The 20,282-nt window shown below is 36.8% G+C and overlaps 1 protein-coding gene across 5 annotated transcripts in view; it reads right to left on the bottom strand.

The window, feature by feature from the left end:
* Window positions 1-187: 187 nt before the first annotated feature.
* Window positions 188-20,282, bottom strand: part of ptpn13 (protein tyrosine phosphatase non-receptor type 13) — an 86,647-nt gene continuing 66,552 nt past the window's right edge. For all 5 annotated transcript variants that reach the window (XM_088911224.1, XM_088911226.1, XM_088911228.1 and 2 more), the window contains 21 exons: window positions 19,857-20,071; window positions 19,207-19,305; window positions 18,352-18,737; window positions 17,499-17,706; window positions 16,270-16,425; window positions 15,503-15,674; window positions 14,632-14,842; window positions 13,807-13,895; window positions 13,408-13,469; window positions 12,207-12,362; window positions 11,127-11,283; window positions 10,716-10,823; window positions 10,406-10,512; window positions 10,201-10,256; window positions 8,719-8,828; window positions 7,861-8,009; window positions 5,828-5,918; window positions 4,851-5,188; window positions 4,461-4,676; window positions 3,826-3,888; window positions 188-2,975 (listed from right to left, as the gene is read on the bottom strand). In XM_088911224.1, coding sequence (XP_088767350.1) covers window positions 2,898-2,975; window positions 3,826-3,888; window positions 4,461-4,676; window positions 4,851-5,188; window positions 5,828-5,918; window positions 7,861-8,009; window positions 8,719-8,828; window positions 10,201-10,256; window positions 10,406-10,512; window positions 10,716-10,823; window positions 11,127-11,283; window positions 12,207-12,362; window positions 13,408-13,469; window positions 13,807-13,895; window positions 14,632-14,842; window positions 15,503-15,674; window positions 16,270-16,425; window positions 17,499-17,706; window positions 18,352-18,737; window positions 19,207-19,305; window positions 19,857-20,071 — 3,227 coding nt within the window. In that variant the 3' untranslated portion in view covers window positions 188-2,897. The remainder of the gene's footprint in view (window positions 2,976-3,825; window positions 3,889-4,460; window positions 4,677-4,850; window positions 5,189-5,827; window positions 5,919-7,860; window positions 8,010-8,718; window positions 8,829-10,200; window positions 10,257-10,405; window positions 10,513-10,715; window positions 10,824-11,126; window positions 11,284-12,206; window positions 12,363-13,407; window positions 13,470-13,806; window positions 13,896-14,631; window positions 14,843-15,502; window positions 15,675-16,269; window positions 16,426-17,498; window positions 17,707-18,351; window positions 18,738-19,206; window positions 19,306-19,856; window positions 20,072-20,282) is intronic.

Below are 20,282 nucleotides of genomic sequence, written 5' to 3'. Positions count from 1 at the left end.
TGTATATATACTGTATGTACAAATGAAGACAATTTCTGCCACATTTCACCTGAAACAATATTAAGCACTATCACTCTGCTATGAATGTCTGTAGTTTCTTACATAAACGTGAAAACCCATATTATTGATTCATTAAGCAGAACTTTACTAGGGTCAGAACAGATGTTTGCGAGTCACTGACAAATTAGAATACCTTAAAAAGTTATATTTATTTCATGTACAATAATGCCTTAGTATACATCATTTCATATACATGAAGCAAACACTTTATACATTTACACATGTACAATATATGTATTACACGACATTTATTCATTTAAATTGAAAATAAAAAAAGTCAATTACCTTCTTGTTTAATTTCCCTTTTCCATTAAACATCTAATTATAGGTTACAATACTACAGTACCTCTAAAAACTGAGCTGGAGTGTGACCATTTCTCTTTGTTCAATGTTCTCATATTACCCTTGAAAGTGACAATTTTCTTAAAGTGATTAGTGGTATATTGAGCACACTATTCTCTGTACATGTGTACACATTTTGATTTGAACCAATCACAATCAAAGCCCCTTTCATCTGCCAAAGAAGTTTGTTTCAGGGATATGAAATTATCCTCCCCCCATCAACCCATTTACTGTTGTTGCTGTAGTTGCTGAGAAAAGTTACCTGTGAATTTAAATACAAAGGTACCTTTATACTCCAGAATGACATAAGCAGTTATAAAACAAAACCCTGTAATATTCTTGGGTACATTATAACGACCAACATAGATTACATTTATAGGTTTTATTATACCATTAAGAATGTTAATAAGAATTTGTCTAGGAAATATGTATTATGCATTACTATTCATTGAATTATGGTTTACACTTTTACTGTACACATCTTCAGAATGGCTAAGATTTTAAAAACTTGTCTAACCTGTTGGTGCTTAAACTGCATTTTTCTTTTCAGCATTCCATTAATCCTTAAACTTACTGCATTCTTGTACTACATTGTGCAATAAACTTCTACCTGCAGGATCTCATATTTTTACTTCTTATTTATCATGAAAAGGCCTAAACAGTTTATAAGTATTTCCAGAAGTTAAAACATTTAATATGAAGTGCATTAAAATTAAGCAACAGTAGATTTTGGTCATCACCCTACAATTAACATTACTTTGGTTACCTTTCCTATAAGTTGATGGAAAGCAGCCGTAGACAACAGCTTGACTAACAGATGTTTTGTATTAAAATTGATTTGCAGACTGCTTTCATGATAACGGTATAAAATAAGTTTACTGTACAGCATATTGCTAAAGACCATGCTAACAAATACATGTCTGACTTGCAGTAACTGTGATATTAACAGTTGTCTTAGTGTCAAGGGCACTCATTTTTATATATTTACTGACAATCAATTACAATATTTTCTTGGAATCTTACTTTTAGAATTGCAGCAGGCAGTTTTGTTACATACAGTTCTTTGTACAGTATGTTGTTGGGGTGCAGGATAATATCTCGGGGAAGGAAAAGGCTTCTTTATTCAGGACCCAATGATTCAAGAAAGCAGCTTCATCTCCCTTGTCAGGAAAACTGAGAAAGGTTTATTGTGTGATCTGTCTCATTAGAGGATTCATATACACCCATGAATAATCATATTAAACATTTACTTTTTCAGGATCCAGATATCACAAAAAGATACTTTCCAAATATTTGCATTCTGGGGGCAGGCAGAGTTGGGGCTTAAAAGATTTTTCCCTGAAAGGACATGACCTCTAGCACAGAAGCAACCAATGCAGTTTCTATATATTATGCAGAAGTTCAAACATCTACATTCTAAATAAAGAAAAAAAGTGACAACACCATAGTGCCAACCTGTACACTGTGTAATAAAGCTGTTTTAACTTTTATTTAACTGTTGGCTCTACTACTGAATGGTCAAGGTGACACTCTGTGGTCTGGTCCTTTTACAAAGATCAAGTCAAGTCCTTTTTCCCTCCAAAAGGACAGGTCCATGTTTACAATTATTAATTGTTCAAAAGTGCTCTCTAGAATGTAGACATGATGTAAACTCTTTACAAAAGCTTAATAAAAAAACAGAAACCAAATCATTGCATACTAACAGGCAAAAATCAGCTGAAACTCATACAACAAAGCTTTGGATACATTTATTGCAAGCATACTGTTAGTTAATTTCACCCCAAGATCAATAGCAACAATGCTATCTGATTTCTCTAAATCCCAGGCCTTTTCCGATTCACAGTCCATTAGGTCAGTTAAGTTTTGGTCTCACACTGCAACAGTAGCATATGTCCTATGGGGTAGCTGGGCATAGAAACACAATATAAAAATAAATTATCGAGAAATGTAGCTATACTGTATGATACACTTTTATTTACAAATTGCAAAAAGGCCTGTAAACATTAAAAACGTACCCACATTTTAATAAATATATACATTTAAATTTAATTTCATTGATTACCACAGAAAGTATGATAATTCACAACTTTACAAAGCAAATACTGTTTTTGTATCGTCAGCATTTTATATATCCTTAAAACCACTTCCAAATATGTCTTTGTTCCATATAGATAAAATGAATTCATTGTTAAGATTATTTTTATAAGTTGTTTTTTAAATCTGGCAGAAAAATTAATAAGAGTCAATATTTTTGTTGCCATAAAAGCAGCAATCCAGTATACAGTAAATGAATGATACAAAGCGACCCCAGGATTTTTCTTTAATGTTATTGACAAGTATTGTAAGGCCATTTCTGAACTTCCACAAAACTTTAACATCGTCCTATGGCAAAAAAAAATAGTTTTATATAGAAACGTGTCCGTTTTTCAAGGGGACTGCATTGTTTTCACCAAAGTGGGGGCTCCAATATAATTTCACTGTTAACCTTTAATATGCTATCCCGAGATCTTCTCTTCAGCCTGAAGACATCTGAGCACATACAAAATGACTTGATAGCAGAAAATATACTGCTCCTGTTAAAAATAAAGCATGACAAATGTTTATAATAAGCTTTTCTGTACACGAGCAAAACATACTACTGAATGTAAATATTTAGAAACACTTTGAAACTGGAAATAAAATGGAAACGAACGAGGACCACTGAAACATTTCATCTTACCACCAAAGATACACGATGGACTGCTACTTACTGTAATATTAACATAACTTCAGGATCATGAATTTAGAATGAATTCTGAGACCTAGGAATATAGCTGAGAAATCTGAAATTGGAGCACCTTGGCCTCCAATGTGAAAACTTGCCCAGAATGGTCTTAACGCAATAAGGTTTAGTTGCTTGGACTCCAGTGACTGAACTCACACTGTTGCACACACTAACACAATAACATTATTCATTGTTATGGTACAAATAATATAACAAATGGGAAAATGGATAGGTACTGTACCTACATATTTATGTTTACTGGACTGAGGAACTGAATTTCTTGAATTGTTCTATGCAAAAGCATTAAAAGATTTTTAAAGGAATAAATAATTTATTTTAAGAAATAAAAGGTTGTTTGGAGCCATCATTGCATGGTGTGGTAGTGACTGGAAATAGCACAGAATGAAAGTGCACATAAAGCTTATTACAGAATGCTTATGGTTTTTGTCTTCTGCACACTAGGAAAATAAAGACTGAATGCACATGCAGTATGGAACAACATGGTAAAAAGCTAGTCCTTTGTTCCTGCTGTTATATGCTCACATCAATGAATCGGAGACACGTCATTACTAGCTAGTGGTAGTAATGTTAATATTACTATATTAAATATTAATATTAAAATTAATAACTAGTGTTGTAATGCAAGAAAAAGTCATCACCTCTGTTTGGACCATCCCTTGTCGCTGAAGTCTCATTGTGCGGACCACATCTGAAATATCAAACTTCAAACAAAAACAAGATCAGGCTCTGCAATTAACAAATAACATTAAAAGCAGATTTCTCGCTGTGGCTGTGAAGCTGTGCAGTGCAACACAGTTGCAATGTTTGTGGATTGCAGACCAATTGGCAAAGGTTGTTAATCTGTGCTGATTATTTTAAGGATCTTTCATTATGCTTCTCTAGGCTTTTGTCAGCTACACAGTGACATTAGCCTGGACTATAAGATGTGCTGTGTGTGCACATTACTCTTGACTGCATTGCAATGAAATGATCTGCACTTTTCATACAAGTAGTTTGTATTGCAATTTACCCACAAGAACAAATAACCTGCCACTTTGATTTAGCTTATTATGTTGATACTATAGATGTCCAAAAACTACTCTGCAAATTAATAACTTGGAGTTGTTAACTTTAAAAAATACTCCTAATAAAGCTTTTAAATTTATATTTTAAAACAAGGTTCACATTTCTCATAATATTTGTCTTGTATAGGGAATCTTGAATATTGGTTTTAAAATGACTCAACATTCCCTGGGTTCTAGTTTCAATACTGATGACAGTGTACAATACTCACATCCACATCTTTGCTGATTAGACCTAGAACCACATCAATGCAAATCAGAGTCCCAGAGCGGCCAATCCCAGCACTGCAGTGAGTAATAATGGGTCCTGATTGGTGGATGTGCCTCATGTAAGAGATGAAGGTGAGCAGCTGCTCTGGCTGTGTTGGTGTACCATGGTCTGGCCAGCCAGTATAGTTCAGATGGGTGACATGCTGGACTTTGCCAGTCTGAAAACACACCAACAAAGAAATTAAAAATTTCAACTTGCCAGCTTTGAAGTGGTAGTACATTCCTTTTTTATAATGATGGACCAGTTTGTAAATTAACTCTAAATCCAATCAGAAACTACTGTAGTTATAGAGGGTTGCACATTCCACAGAGGATTCTGCTGGAAACCATACCTGAACGTCCTTGACCTCAATCAGACGAATTACGAAGTTGTCCAAATGTTGGTCTTTGATCAGTGTTAACTCAAGCCTGTCATCTACCATTTCAGGACTTCTGGGGGTATCAGGCCAGTATCGTTGACACTTCACTTTTCCACCTTCCACCTCCTGGGTCATCATGGCAATGACGTTGGATTTTTGTTCCCAAACCATCTGCCAGAAGTCAGCCAGTGTTGTTGGGAGGGGCCCTTGGCAGGCAATGTACAGAAATCCCTCGTCTTTGACTGGCATTTTTATGAAACTGGCGTTGATATAACCTCCGTCTTTTCCCAAAACTACTCTTGTGGTGTCAACTGAAAACAAGACAAATGGTTTGCACTTTGTTTTGTGTAGTATTTCAGTACTACTGTTCACATGCTACATGCAACAAAATGTTTACTGAAGGACATCCAGCACTTTTAATGTATGCAGATTTTATACTATATTGCTCATACCAGCAAGAGCAAAGCAAAACAAGACTTAATTTTCACCTAGGGAAACATTACACAAAATAAGCAATCTGTTCTTTCAATTCTGCTATTTTTCCTCTTTTGGCCTTTGCTACTCACAGAAAGGACAAAACACTGTCCTGTATAATATTAAATAGTAAATAGTAAATATAGTGATGCATTCTGTGGTACAGATTGTCACTTATTTATTTTAGAATTCAACACAGCAGATGAAGGAAAATAAAACTAAATGAGTCATACTTCTATCATTGATAAATTTCAGGACTGGTAGAAAAGACACTTTGCAAAGCTTTTTAAAATCTGCTTGATTACCTATTATATTGTTGGGGAGAAGAGGGTTGCACTGCATAAATGAGAACACAGCTGCTTGCTTATTTGAAATTTAGATGAGGACGTTCAATTAAAGCGGTCTCATGGCTACTATTCTCCCTGATCAGAAAGCTAGGCTTTGTCTGAGACACAAAGAGGATCAGCTGTACTTACAGGGAACAATGTTTTTGTATCTGTTCTTTTTTTTGTTCTCCTTGGTCTGACCAATTAAACAGTTATCCAACGGCAGCAGATTCTGGAGATTCTGTAAAAGGCAGCATACAAGAATCAATATACAGTATATTCTAAAACAAAAAAAATCACTTAAGAATTCACAAATTCTGGCTATACTAAGTAAAGAGGACTAACAACTCCTCTCAGAAATACAATTTGATTACTACCTTACTTTTAGACTCAGATTCAAATGTCAAAAACTCAGTAACAATGTCTAGAACTAATCATTATATACAACAACAAATACAACACATCAGTTGTTCCTGAATTAATCTCGAAACATATGGGTTAGGGTTAGAACCCAGTATTGCATTCTTGCGGGGCATGTGAAAATATCCACTCATGTCATCTGATTATATCTCTGTTTAAAGGCTGGCTACAATGTGTACAGTACTTGCACTCTGCGTTATATGCATCCAACTTCCAAGTGTACAGACTACCTTCCACCGCTGTGCTTATACCCATCTGTTTGTATGTTTATATCCCGACACATCCTGTGGCTTGAATTAAAAGATAAGTTTAAAATTACTTCAGTTATCTCTAATTATAAACAGAAGACTTCAGCTTTCTAATGAATGTTATCAGCCACTTTCGTTGTTAAATTCTGACATTTAGCTTTTTCCAACAGGCTTTCTGTAATGATATATAACACATGTTTCCACATTATAGATACATTGTAGAGCCTCTCACCAAGTAGTGTGGTGTTGTGCTGTGTTTAGATGCAAAAGAGACATTCGATCATTAAGAATAGAACTACTGTACATTTGGACCATCCTCAAACTTTGGCTTCAGTCAGTCATGAAATAAGTATGATTCCTATACCTCACCATCTGTCCAGACTAGGGCTAAAATATCCATTCGCTTTACATTTGGCAGAGGCCCCTTGATGGGAATGCGCACTGTCACCATTGTCACTGGCTCAGGGTATTAGACAGCACATCAGCACTTTTCCCCTTGATGGGTCTAAACATCAGGCTTCACTTTATGCTGATGAGCTGATTCTTTTCTATTATTTTCAACCCACACTACACCGTAGAATCTGCATTCTAAAAATGAACAAAACTTCTTTGCATTATTTCATTTCAGTTCACCACCAAAATATAACAGTAAACACTAACTCCATTCTAACTTGTTTTATTCAGAGGAGCAAACTAACAAAGGTTTGATTAATTACTTTATAGCATGTTAAAGGCAGTGGTTATATTACTTCTGGGCTTTTTAACTAAGGGTCTTAAGAATTCCACACAGTCATCCATGCCTATGGTGTACAACTTTATACTGCCCTAACATCTCATCCATGGGTTGACTATCATTTTCTTAGTTTTTTCCATGGGGTCTGGTCTCATCCCTTTATCTCTATATATAACGTATAATACCAGTTCTCCCCCAGTCACTCATAAACAGGACACAAAGCTGATCAGTCTAGATGAGGTACAGATTAAGAAAATACTTTCTCTTCTTCTAAATAAACAGGGACTGATCTATTCACTGGGTTTGGGAATGCTGTATGAAAAAGTGCTTCTGGCTGCATCAAACTACTGTATTTTTTTATTTAATAGTGTGACTGTACCAATCAGCTTCAGTAGTAATGGTTAGTTGGCTACTATCGGTTTGCTCACATTGCATCTTTTGCTTGTCGGTCTTACAACCGTCAAACAAAACATTTCAAGGCCTGGATGGATATACGGATGCCTGTTACTCATACTTGGTTATAGAAATTGAACATGTAAAACACAAACGGCAAAACAGTGCTGCAGCTGTCAGTGTGGACAGACGTGTTTATCTGACCCCCTTTTTTAATGTTGTTTTGCCCAGTTGGCTATATTTATTCCAACATGTTTAACAAAAAAAAAGACAATATCAAGTTTGTTTTAACATTAACAGGATTTTTGTTTATCTACATCAAGAAAAAACAGCTATATCAAAAATGTGTAAATATTTGTAAAAAAATTGTAAGTGATAGCCATGGCTACCTCAAACTCTTGTAAAGGGATCTTCTGGTCTAGCAGGCCTCGCATCATGCGAATAACAGCACTAAGCTTGGACCCTGTATACTGGCCACCAGGAACCACATTGATGAGAGGAAGTGATGCGAGCTCTTCATCAGTTATTATAGGACCATCTGAAAAGGGTAAAAAGAGTGAAACGGACAGCGTTACTCTTACACTCTGTACAACTCTGTACAAAGTATCAGTACATTATACCATGCCTCACAATGTGGTATTCTTGGAACATCTACATTTCCTTTCTTTATCCACACTTTAACTGATCCATCACTTTTGTGAAGGTTTACTAGCAATATGACCATGACTCAAAACATATGGCCAATGCAACCAACGAGTTCATCTTGAGATGAAACTCAGAAACCTTAGATGGATCAAGTAAAATATCCAATTTAATATCAATATCCAAGTTATCATATTGTACATATTACAAGATGGAGCAAAAAAGTCAAAACCCTCCAAGAACAGGCAAGAACGCAAAGGCTCCAGCAAAGGCTTGGCAAAGCATTTCGGATAGTTACAGTTTGGGGAGCTCAATAATTCACAGACTTCATGCCATTATTTCCAATTCAATTCTGCTCAAGCCTACAAATACCATTACATAATTATTTCATGTGTTTCATGGTCACTCATTACCAAACACCACAGTTTGTTATTTTTAAGATCAGAGAGATGTAACTAAAATAGGTAAATGTAAATGAATATGTACAGAAATTAACTAAAGCAAACAATCAATTAAATATTGGTACCATAGAGAAAAAGTTGTCACATACCTTAACAGCAACAATTGAGCAGTTATTCTTAAGAAATACCACATAGACTGCCTACCTTCTGTGACCATAGGCTTTAGAGTCTCAATAGGTAGTTCTTCACTTCCCCATGTGATTTCATCCTCATCTGCAGCTCCCACAGTGGACCTCTGGCTACTCTGGGCAGAACTAAAGAGGAATTAATAAACTGATGTTAAGAACAGAACCCTGATGCAAAAAAATCATCTATGTAAAAAAAATATTTTATTTCCCATCTCTTGTGGGGAAAAAATACACATTTCCATGCTACCTTTAATCTATCAGCGTACTATTATGTTAGGAAAATTGTTCATTTTTAACAATCTGTTGCAGAAGGACACATTTAAATCACCTTTCAGCATCTGCTAAAGTCTAATCTGGTCAGGCAGAAGTTATCTCTAGGCTTTTAACTATACCCTTCTGCAACTCTCACAGTGCACTGCAGCAGCGCTTTTAAGTCTCAGTCCAGTGATTTTACAAACTGCACATGCTGTAAATATGGAACTGATCCCAGCAGGGTGTTCATGTGATGAGTGCAGCTCTCCTTGCCCCTGCTGCGAGTCGATCCCAATTGCTCGCTGGTCGAAAGTGCAGATCTCCTTAGTGGATAACTCCGCCATGACAGAAGTCCTCTGCCACAGCAGAGTTTCACATCTACATTTGCACTGTGTCTACAATTAATTCTGTAATTTGCTCAGCGTGCTGAGCCCGGTTACACACTACTAGCAACCTCAGTTGACAGAGATCAGTCTAAGAAATCCACATCTTAGCACTAGTTTGAGGAGTTCAGTTCTGCTTCTGCTAGGATTCAATCTTGGTTGCATGTGGGCTCCAAGTGTGCACTGCACCACCCCCCCAACAGATAACTCCACCATGCCAAAAAACCAGGTCTTCTACAGTGCCAAAGTTTTACACTTTTTAGATTTCAGAAGGGGGGTGACTTCTGGAACTCATTCAGTGCACCGAGCTCTGAGCACATTCCTGTATCAAATCTGCAATATCTGTATATGCTTGCTGGTGCTTTAATTTGAACCATTTCATTACATCAGATGTTATTTTTCTATCTTGTCATTTTATTAACTATTGTTTCTTATGTATTTAACACAATTCATACATTATAAACCGCCCTGGATCATGGTGTTGGCTATATACAAAATTACTTTATAACTTGGAAAAACAAGCAAAGGTAACAATAGTCTTTACTGACACTGACTGACATCATTGATTCTGGGGACCAATGACAAATGAGGACTAGACAAAGAAAACTTATAATACAATGGAAAATATTAATCAAATGAAGTTGTTGAAACATATCGAGCAGGAGACAGGGGATAAGCAAGAAGCCTTGAAATTGAAAAGTAAAAAAACCTGTTTCCCTAAAACAAAAATATAAAATTTCCAAGGAATCATTAAAGACTTTAACTACCCTGGATAACCACAATCAAGTTCAATAAATACAACAAGTATTTACCCTATAGGCTAAAACCAATATGCTGAAAAGTTACTAAAACCTTTACCCTACCTCTCTGGAAGCGGGCCATCCACAGATTCTTCTTTCCAACCATATTTTCTTGATGACTGCAATGATAAAGGAGGTCTGGTTAGTTTTCTTGTACAGTATTTTGTGTTTTACTGCTATAACACAATGCCAATATACAGGCCATGCCCACAGAAAGGTAGTTTTGAGTCCTACTGTAGATCACACTCCCTTTGTCCAACTGTGTTACCTCTGGTGAGTCCTCAGGCAGGGAAGAGCCATCACAGTCTGTATCTTCAGACAGAGGAGTCTCCTCTTCCTCCCTTTTTAGCACCTCTAATGCCTTAGAGACATAATCTGAAATGACAAACACACCATCAGACCCTTTCCCAATACTTTTTTTCCCCACTACATAGTTCATTTTTCAATTACAGTACTAATAACAATCCACAACACTCTTAGTCAGCTACTAAGTACCAGTGTAATACTCAAGCCTATACCAGAATGACAAACTTTTGTTTGTCCCTTCATTCTGTTGTTCATAAAAACATGTATCTTACCTATGGGAGGCAAAGATGGTGGTGTTTTCGCCTTGCTTAGTGGATTATTTATCTGGCCATCAGCATGATTATACAGTAAAGACTCCATTCCATTGTCATAGCCAGTACCTGAAATAACAGTCAAATCGACACCAATCAATTCAAAATCAACAGAAAACATTTGTCATTTTAATCCAGGAAGCACAATGTTTATATGACCGTATACTGTTGCAATGCCTGATTGTATTTCTGGAAAGCCTTTCAGGCACTGAAGCAATGATCTATTGACTGTCCTAATAATATCAAAGCAATCCCTATTACTCCACCAGTAACCATTTTTTAAATAAGTAGCTTTTGTGACTGTGTTACAGTGAGAATTTGAAAGATTTCTTAGCTATATCCTGAGACGATGATGAATCAAGAAGCACTTACCTTTATTTGGCTTATGTTTTGCAGGGAGCAATGGCAGAAAGTCATACGGACTCTCTCCCGGAGGCCGTGAGACTGTAAGGCGCACCACTCCTCGGGTTTTGCGGATTGTGGTCACAGCTCTGTGGTGGGACACTCCCGTCATCGACTCCTCATTGACCTGATGGCAGACACGTGTCCAGAGTTCCCACAATCCAGGGTACAAAATACTTAAAAGTTGCAAAACGTACACGCTATACAGTATACATCTATAACTAATATCACTCACATTCAATTTTCACATTCGTTGCCCTCCAGCAGGATCATGCAATATACTAGCATATAAAAAATATTTTATTGGTTCTGATTTCTCATATTTATAGTTTGAAATAAAATATATAAAATTAATTCATGAGCTATCCATTGTCTTGTACACATGACGTGAGTTGAACTCAGCAGCATGCGATTTGAAAGGCATAGCCCTTCAAGGTAAAGCATTAAAGCAAGCTGCTTGAACTTGATACAAGAATGCAGAACCAATTAAAATATTGTAAAGCAAAATCACATATTAGTCTGAATTGGTCTTGAATTCAGGCAATCAAAGAAGGTACAACAATCCATATGTATTCAGACAAATGAATTAGAATCACTTAGTGATTCTAAGTGTACATTACTGTACATGTACAAGGAATTTCATCTTGTGCTTTGGTGCAAAAATAATCAAAGGAAAGTGTTTAAAAAACAAGGTTATGTTAATTGTTGACAACAGCCCTCAAAAATCTGATTATGGTTATATAAAACTGAACAAAGCACTCAAATATGCACAAGGCTTTTAAGACAATGTTAGAAGAAAAATACATTTAAGTGTGCCTTCATCTTGTACTGTATGTGTAGTTGACCAACTAAAGCAAAGATTGGGAATCTGTAGGGCTTTTCAGTACCATACACAAGGTGGTTTTTTGTAAATGTTTTCTCATGACTTTCTATCAATTTGTGCAGGTCTAAATGAAATTTTGTGAAAATACAGCGCTAAGTGTATGCACAAAATTCTTTTTACATCAGATTTGATTCTCTTAATAAGAATAATGCAAAATTATATTTTACCTGCAGCAACCTGTCTCCGACTTGTAATGTTCCTTCCTTGTCAGCTGTACTTCCCGGTGTGATCGACTTCACAAAAATGCCCTTTTCTCCACCTATCACAGAAAATCCTAGACCTCCTGAGTCAGGCTTATCCAATTCAATGTGAATTATTCTTTCCTGAAATGGAGAAATCACAAGGACAAATGATGGATAAACACTAAATTATCAGCATAATTTCTATCGGCGATAATTGGTAGAAGCAGTTTCAAATGCCTTGATCTAAGAATTCTACTATCTTCTCAGCCTTGTAGAATCAAACACTGAAAGTGTCATCTTGTTTAACTTTCAGTAGGGTCTCATCTCAACTTCCTCATTCCTAACGGTGAAAACTGGTCACAATGGAATCAAAATGTCAAAGTAAAAAACAACCCAAGCATTATACCAAAAAAGTCACATTTTATACTGGCAAGTCTATACATTCATTAAATGCAGGATTTGGGCTAAATTTGGAAATATGAAAGAAAATATAACTGAAATATTACACAGAACTGGAATAATAAAAAAAATAAAACATACCCCTAAAGCATTAATTTTAGATCTAGTTTTATGCCCAAGCCTAAAGTGTAATATTAATAATAATAATAATAATAATAATAATAATAATAATAATAATAATAATAATTGCTTACACTTATATAGCGCTTTTCTGGACACTCCACTCAAAAGCGCTTTACAGGTAATGGGGACTCCCCTCCACCACCACCAATGTGCAGCATCCACCTGGATGATGCGACGGCAGCCATAGTGCGCCAGAACGCTCACCACACATCAGCTATCAGTGGGGAGGAGAGCAGAGTAATGCAGCCAATTCATAGAGGGGGATTATTAGGAGGCCATGATTGGTAAGGGCCAATGTGAAATTTGGCCAGGACACCGGAGTTATACCCCTACTCTTTTCGAGAGATGCCCTGGGATTTTTAATGACCACAGAGAGTCAGGACCTCGGTTTTACATCTCATCTGAAGGACGGCACCTGTTTACAGTAGAGTGTCCCCATCACTATACTGGGGCATTAGGACCCACATGGACCACAGGGTGAGTGCCCCCTGCTGGCCCCACTAACACCTCTTCCCTGAAAAGATGTGACTGTTAACACTACTTAGTCAAGACAACACTTTACTCAATAAGAATAAATTGAAAGGAACTGTTTAGCCAGTCTTACCTCAGAGGGGCTTAGAGATGTGTAGGGTTCAGATTCATTGCTTTCATCTCCATGGAGATAACCTTTATGTGATGGGACATGAATAAATTTAGTTTCACTTAGTCAGATACAGAGCTGCTAGTACATATATGTTTTAGGAGCAACATATGTGCATTTCCTGGAGGAAAAAGTTCGAAACTTCTTTATTGGTGGACACTTAGCAAGTTACTCAGTACCCACAAGCCTTCATGAGAAGTGGACAAACTGATTAATGTTATACATTGTGCATTAACATTGCCTACACTACTTAAACGTCTAAAAAATAATTTCACTAAAAATTACTATAGTAAGTACAATAGCTATAGGCACTAGAGTGAAGGTACTGCCCTGCATTTGACTTATTAAACAATTAATTCTTACCATTCACACCAGAGGATCCGTTTAATTTTAGACTAAGGTTGTTTAATGATACAAGTCTTTTTGTTCCTGGTGCGAGTGGTCTACCATCCCTATAAAGAAAAATAGGGAAGATTCAGAATTTATTTTCACAAGGAAAGAAACAAAATATTTTCTGCTTAGTTGAAACATTTTTTAGTTGCTTTATCTTACACTCCAAGTAAAAAATGCAATTTCTTTGTGTATGGAAGGGAGACAACCATTGGACACCGATTCACTTGATAATACCTGACTGAAAATCCAACTGGGATGCAACTACATCGCAACCCATTACAAATTATTACACTTTTTTTCTAATCTGTACTCATGTGAATAGGCATGTTCTGGTAATGTTTAAAAATCAGAGACTTACCAGTGAGACACCATTTCAATTTCTAGTACTGGTTTCTATTATACTGTATATAGTGCATCCTTTAAAATATATGGCACAAGTCAACATTATAATTACGATCAACAGATGCAGTGCAGATCTACCATGCATATATTTTCTTTAACAATATTTAATGATCAGTATTCCCATGATCAAATAATCAATAATATTTAGCATTAAAGCATATAAACTGTACCTCTCATTTCAAAACACCTCTCTTCTACTTTTGTTTCTATACCCCCCAAATCATAATACACTGTGGTAATACAACAAGCGACGGATACTACATTCAGACAAATATATCTAAAGTCAAGAGAATGATTATTTTGAAGTGTCATGAGAAAATGCACTACCGTATTACTGAAAAATAATCAGTTCATCGGATATTACAAGTTATTTGACTTCCTTGTGCAGGTTACCTTGTGGCTTTCAGTATAATGTTTGGCTTTGACAACTCCAGGATACTCTTGGCCTCCGTGAGAGACAGGTTTTGAGTTGGAGTCCCATTGATGTAGTGGATGAGGTCGAGCTGTCGTAGACATGTCTGTACAGAAACTGCTGATCCCGGGATAATGTCTGCCACATATAACACCTTATACGGACTCTCACTGCCACCTCCCAGAACCAGCCCTACAAGTTGAGGGGAAAAATAAGCATTGTTATGAATAGATGCATATATAGGAAAATAATTCTCAAAATGTATTTATTAATGTCACCTTTGAAGGATATTGATACCCTTTCAATATTGATCACAGCTGAAAAAACAGCTTTGGTCATAGTAACAGTAAAAATTACGTTTATAAAAACTGACAGTGAAGAATTATTAGTAATCGCCAATCTCCTAAACAACATACTTTTCACATACCTAACTTAACAACATCAGTGGAAATGACCTACAGTGATTGTTGATTCTGGTCAACCCCATTAAAACACCACCTGATATAACAAAGGCCTGCACCCTTATGCTGTGCATTAAAGCCAAGTCTGCTGGAATAACATGTGGCATTCCTGCACAGCCCGCAAATTTTCCAGCCAGCATAACCAAGGGGAAGCAGACGCTCTGAGCCATTAAAGACTAGGATGTGTGCCAAGTTTTCTCTTACATTTGGCTGCATAAAATGCCTTTCTGATGCTAGACTCATCGGGTTTTTTGTTTATTACTTTAAGCAAGTATTCTGGGATCCATATTATATAAGATATGTAAACCATAAGCATATAAGATTACTGGGAATTCTGGAAGAATTTTTGCAGGATACTGATCTTTTAAAGAAATATTAAAAAAACAATTACCTAGTTTCTCCTCTTGGCACTGAAATGTAATATCTGGCAGAATATGGGGCTCTATAGGAGGTTTTGGGACATCCAAGACACGGCCGATCACTAAATCAACCACTTTGGGCGCAGCTCGAACAACATTGACTACTTCAGTGTGACTCATGTTGCTGACATCAGTCCTGTTCACCTGCAAAGACAGAAGGAACATGCACACTAGTCTGAGTGCAGCTTTTAAAAGGATAAGCATTTTGTTTTGCAAATGTCATACAAGATTTATAATCTTTAACTTCTATTGGTTTCAAACATTAGCTTTTACCAGAACTTAATAGTAAACAGAGGCTTGGAAATCTGTAAATTTTCTAAATCAATATTTGGCCCAATGTTTTCCAAGTTGCAACATCTATGTGAAGGGACGCATCTCCCTGTCAAGACTGCTTTTTATCTGACGCATAAATTCTGATTACATAAACAAGATGACATAGCAACTTGATATTAACCAGAAAATAATTACTTGGATTATTGTACCTTCCTCAGATTGCTATTAGGGGTGCAACAAATTCTGGATTTAATCAATAATACCAAACCTGAAACTGCAAGGTCTAAATTGATCATTTTACAACCTCTTATACTTAAATGTAATGATTGTTTTTTTCACCCATCAAAATAACAAGTATTAAACAGAAATACAGCATAAGCATTGTTCTACAAGCAGTTCACTGAATCAGTGAACTTTTCTGGAACACAAGCATAGCTGCAGAGAAAGCTGTCACCATTCCACATACCATTATGAGCCTGTCCCCTGGCTTCAGCCTGCCATCACTCTTGGCTGGGTCCTGGATGATGTCATGAATGTAGCAGCTCTGATCATTTCCTTTTGTGACGGTGAAACCCAGACTACCTTTCTCAGACTTCACTAAAGAGACACTCAGCTCAGCTTCCTATGTAGAAGAGAAAGAAGGCAAGGGGAAAAAAAAACAGGTCGTCAGATTTGCAAGAGTGGTAGTGAAAACAAGAGCCAAAAGCAGAACAGCCCTGAGATCACAAGACAAACAAAGAAAAAAGTTTTAAAAATACTGTTTATACAGTAATGTTTATTTTTAACACACTCTTGCTACTTTTTCTAAAAAATAATTATGCATCTGTCTTTGTCCCATGAAATGGGGGGACTATTTATAAAGAGGGCACTGATTTTATTGTGTGAACCATATAGGAGACGTACTGTAAATACCCTCGAATTAAAGCTGACATTCTGCACTTTAGCCTCAGTCATTCTTTCATTTCAGATCCAATGTGCTGGAATACAGAGCCAAACTTACTTACTGACTGCACTGTATATATTGCAATTGTAATTTTTATTATAACAATGATAACAGAAAGTTATGTGTTCAACAATAATTTATGAATAGAGACAACTTCAGTATCTCAGGACTGGATGTCACAGCTGTAGAAGCAAGCAAAAGAACTTCTTGTCCTGGAAATGAAAAGGGCAACGCAAACAGGAGATCTATGGCTGCAATGTAGACTAGTTCCAGTGAATGTCCCTGTCATACGACATCAATTTGCAGTATGCACATACAATTTGACAAGTTTACTTTGAGATAATTTTTAGCAATGGAACATTGTTTGTAAATTTTGATTTAAAATTGCATTAGTTTTGTGTTTTGGTTACAATGTGGAATGTTTTCTTTGTTGAAAAATAGTATTATAGATGAATTTCAGATTCTAGAGTTTTGCAAAACAGTTAAAGCTCTATAAGATTATACTTAGCACAGGGGCCTGCAGCCCTGGTCATGGAGAGCTGTAGTGTCTTCTGATCTTCATTCCAGCCGATTATAGAGGCAGAAATGGATTATTCAGTCACTTAACTTGAGGCTTTCCAGATTTCAATGGCCATTTAAGGTTATCTATATAAACTGTAGGACCATAGCTCTCCAGACAAGGCTGCAGACTCTTGTTTTAATACATGTTTCAACCTCTACCTCCACCCTTTCCCATTTTTCAAAATTCTTACAGGTTCAAACTCTTCAAGATCTTGGCCTTTGTCACCGAGTGAGCCTGTATTGGCTTCTACTCCCTGTGTCTGATGCTCATGTGCAAGTGGTGTGGCCAAGTGACTGCTGGGGCTAGAGATGAAGTATCTCTCATCCAGAGGTGTAGGAGAGGGGACCTCAGCCTGTGGATGGTGCTCCATTTCAGACAGCAGCGGGGAGGGAGGATTGCTGCAAGGATTAGAATGACAGGTTGAAAATCAATTACAAGCTGGTTAAAAAAAAAAGAGAAACAAGGTAAACCAAACCTAAATATCAGTGTAAGCCATCTTGCCTCCTAGTTTACAGAGCTCTGTCATTGTAAATTAGCCTTATTCGAAGAAATTAAGACAGCACTGTGAACAAAATGGAGCAAAGAAAAAACATTAAAAGAAATTAAATGATTTGCAAAGGAAAACAATAGTACTATTAAAGTATGGCCTCCCACTTCAGTTTAAGTATAAGCATCTTATGGGGTTATCTCCCTGCAGGCATGCTCTTCTACAGTAAGAATATACTGTGTCATTAAACATCTCATGTGAAGAGGTTTGAACTTTTTACTTTGTCAAAGGGAAGATTATTTTAGTCCAAGATTTCTGATAGCTGGCTCTTCCACAACACAGTGGTGGGTTTTTCAAGACCACAGCTCTGTATTGTAACTAGCAGGATACAAAACGTAGAGGGAAATAATGAAAAAACAGCTGGAAACAATGTTCCTAATGGGAACAGTCAATGGAGCATAGAATAAGTATACCCAATAAAATTTTTCTTTTCATTTTCAAGGAGCTAAAACCTTTATGATAAGCATACAAAGGGCATATGTTTTGGTTTTCCAACCTGTCATGAAACTCTGGCTTGCTGGGTGATCTTTGAGGTGAATAGGTAGCAGTTTGTATTGTGTCCTCCAGTTCACAGGCAGTTTCATACTGGGTTGTGCTTAAGCTGGGGGTCTGGTAGATACTGGCATCCCAGGCTTGACTGCTCTGCTCCATCGAGGGGCTGAAGGCCTTCTCTACCTCGTCATCATCCGTGCTGTCGCTGTAGCTGTCCCGCCGTGATGGAGATTTGATCTGGAGCCTTTCCAGTCCATCCTCGGCCTCCCCTACCTTCTCCTCAATATCTTCAGCTGAGCTGTCACTCTGCTCCTTCTGCAGAAGGGCCGATTTACTCTGGTTGGTTTCCAAGGGTGCTGAAAGTTCCTTCCTAGGAGAACTCATGGGTGTCTGCCAACACACCAAAGGGGATTTTAAAACTTTGCTGTCCTGTCCCAATATTGTGTGTATGTCAAATTGTCTGGTAATGTATTTGATATACATTTTTCTTTACTCTTAAGCAGTTAAGGTAGTTCAAAACTGGTTGTCTGGAAGTTAGGCAGGAAAAAGAGACAACTCCATGTGCTAGTAGTTGCTGTTTTTTCAATTCTCTTTTTGTTTCATAGAACAGTTTCTTACAAGCTTGTGAGGATGTCTAAATCTCTCTAATATGCATCACAGTATAGTATATTTTACAGTTGATTATTGAGTGAAGGAAGTGTCAAAGGCCCCGCTGTAGTACCTTAGGTTCAGGCCACTTTCTGTGAGGTGAACTCCACTGCAGTCTGAAATTTGTCTGCATTATGGTCTAAATGAGTAGATAGTCAGACAATGTCAGCATGATTAATGAAAAAATATATAAAGGTTCAGCTTTTCTTACCAAAAACGTTGCATCAATCTCTGGAATGACTCCTGGCTGAGGACGGCACAAAAGCAGGGTGACTTCTTGCCCTGTCCCTCTTAGTGCCGATATCACCTCCTAAAACAGCAAAAATAATGATGAGGACGACTGCAATTGCTAAAATAATATAGATCATATCAATATCCAATATATGTATACATTGTAATATAGACTGCATAAAGCTGAAGAAAAATAGAAAAAATAACATGAAGGTGAAGTCAAGACTATTATCGTATTAAAAACAAATTGGAATTACATCTTTATAGTTTTTCAAGTAAAATAAAATTGAATAATAACATATTGTATATTGGCAAACCTGCCCCTTTAACAACCAATAATCACAACTTTAATATTCATTTTAATTAATATTAACTATAATATTTAAAATGTTAATATAAGGAAACAGTACTAAATATAGTATGATTTTTTTCTGATTTTTATTTGTGAATATATTAGAAATCAAAATAATTTGAAAGGAAAGGCCAAAGAGGAATCCTACACTTTCTTTTTACCATATGAGTGAGCTGGTATAAAAAAAAACCTCAAGGATAGGAATACACATTACACAGCCCAGTTCCACGTATTCTTAAATTGACGTTTTGAACTTGGACAGTCAAGAACCGACATACGTGTTGCGAAAGCCCTTTCAAGGAGGTCTGGTTGACGTGGAGAATGACATCGCCCACTTCAATCTTGCCACTCTCCGCCGCTGGTTGCCCTGGAAACAGCTTCTTCACCCTCACCACACTGGCCCCCGCTGGCTCAATGGGAAGGTTCTCCTCCCTGCTGAAACTGAACCCCAGGCCTGACGTGTTCTTCAGCAGCTTCACCTCAAACACATTGTCTGTGGAGATTGACAGTACAAAAATGAGTTTAAAAGCAGACTGTAATATTACACCTCCTTGTCATTAAATTTATTATACTTTTTCCTTATCCTTAAGAGTAATAACTGAGCACTCTTCTGGGTCTAACCATTCAAAATATTCCTGGAACATTTTGATTGTTATTGAAAGCCAACCTGTTCACTTGTATTCAGAACTGCTCCCTCACTCTGG

This window comes from Atractosteus spatula, chromosome 3 (assembly GCF_055471065.1).
Source record: "Atractosteus spatula isolate fAtrSpa1 chromosome 3, fAtrSpa1.hap1, whole genome shotgun sequence".
NCBI classification, from domain to species: Eukaryota; Metazoa; Chordata; class Actinopteri; order Semionotiformes; family Lepisosteidae; genus Atractosteus; species Atractosteus spatula.
This window is presented reverse-complemented; position numbering and strand designations above follow the sequence as displayed.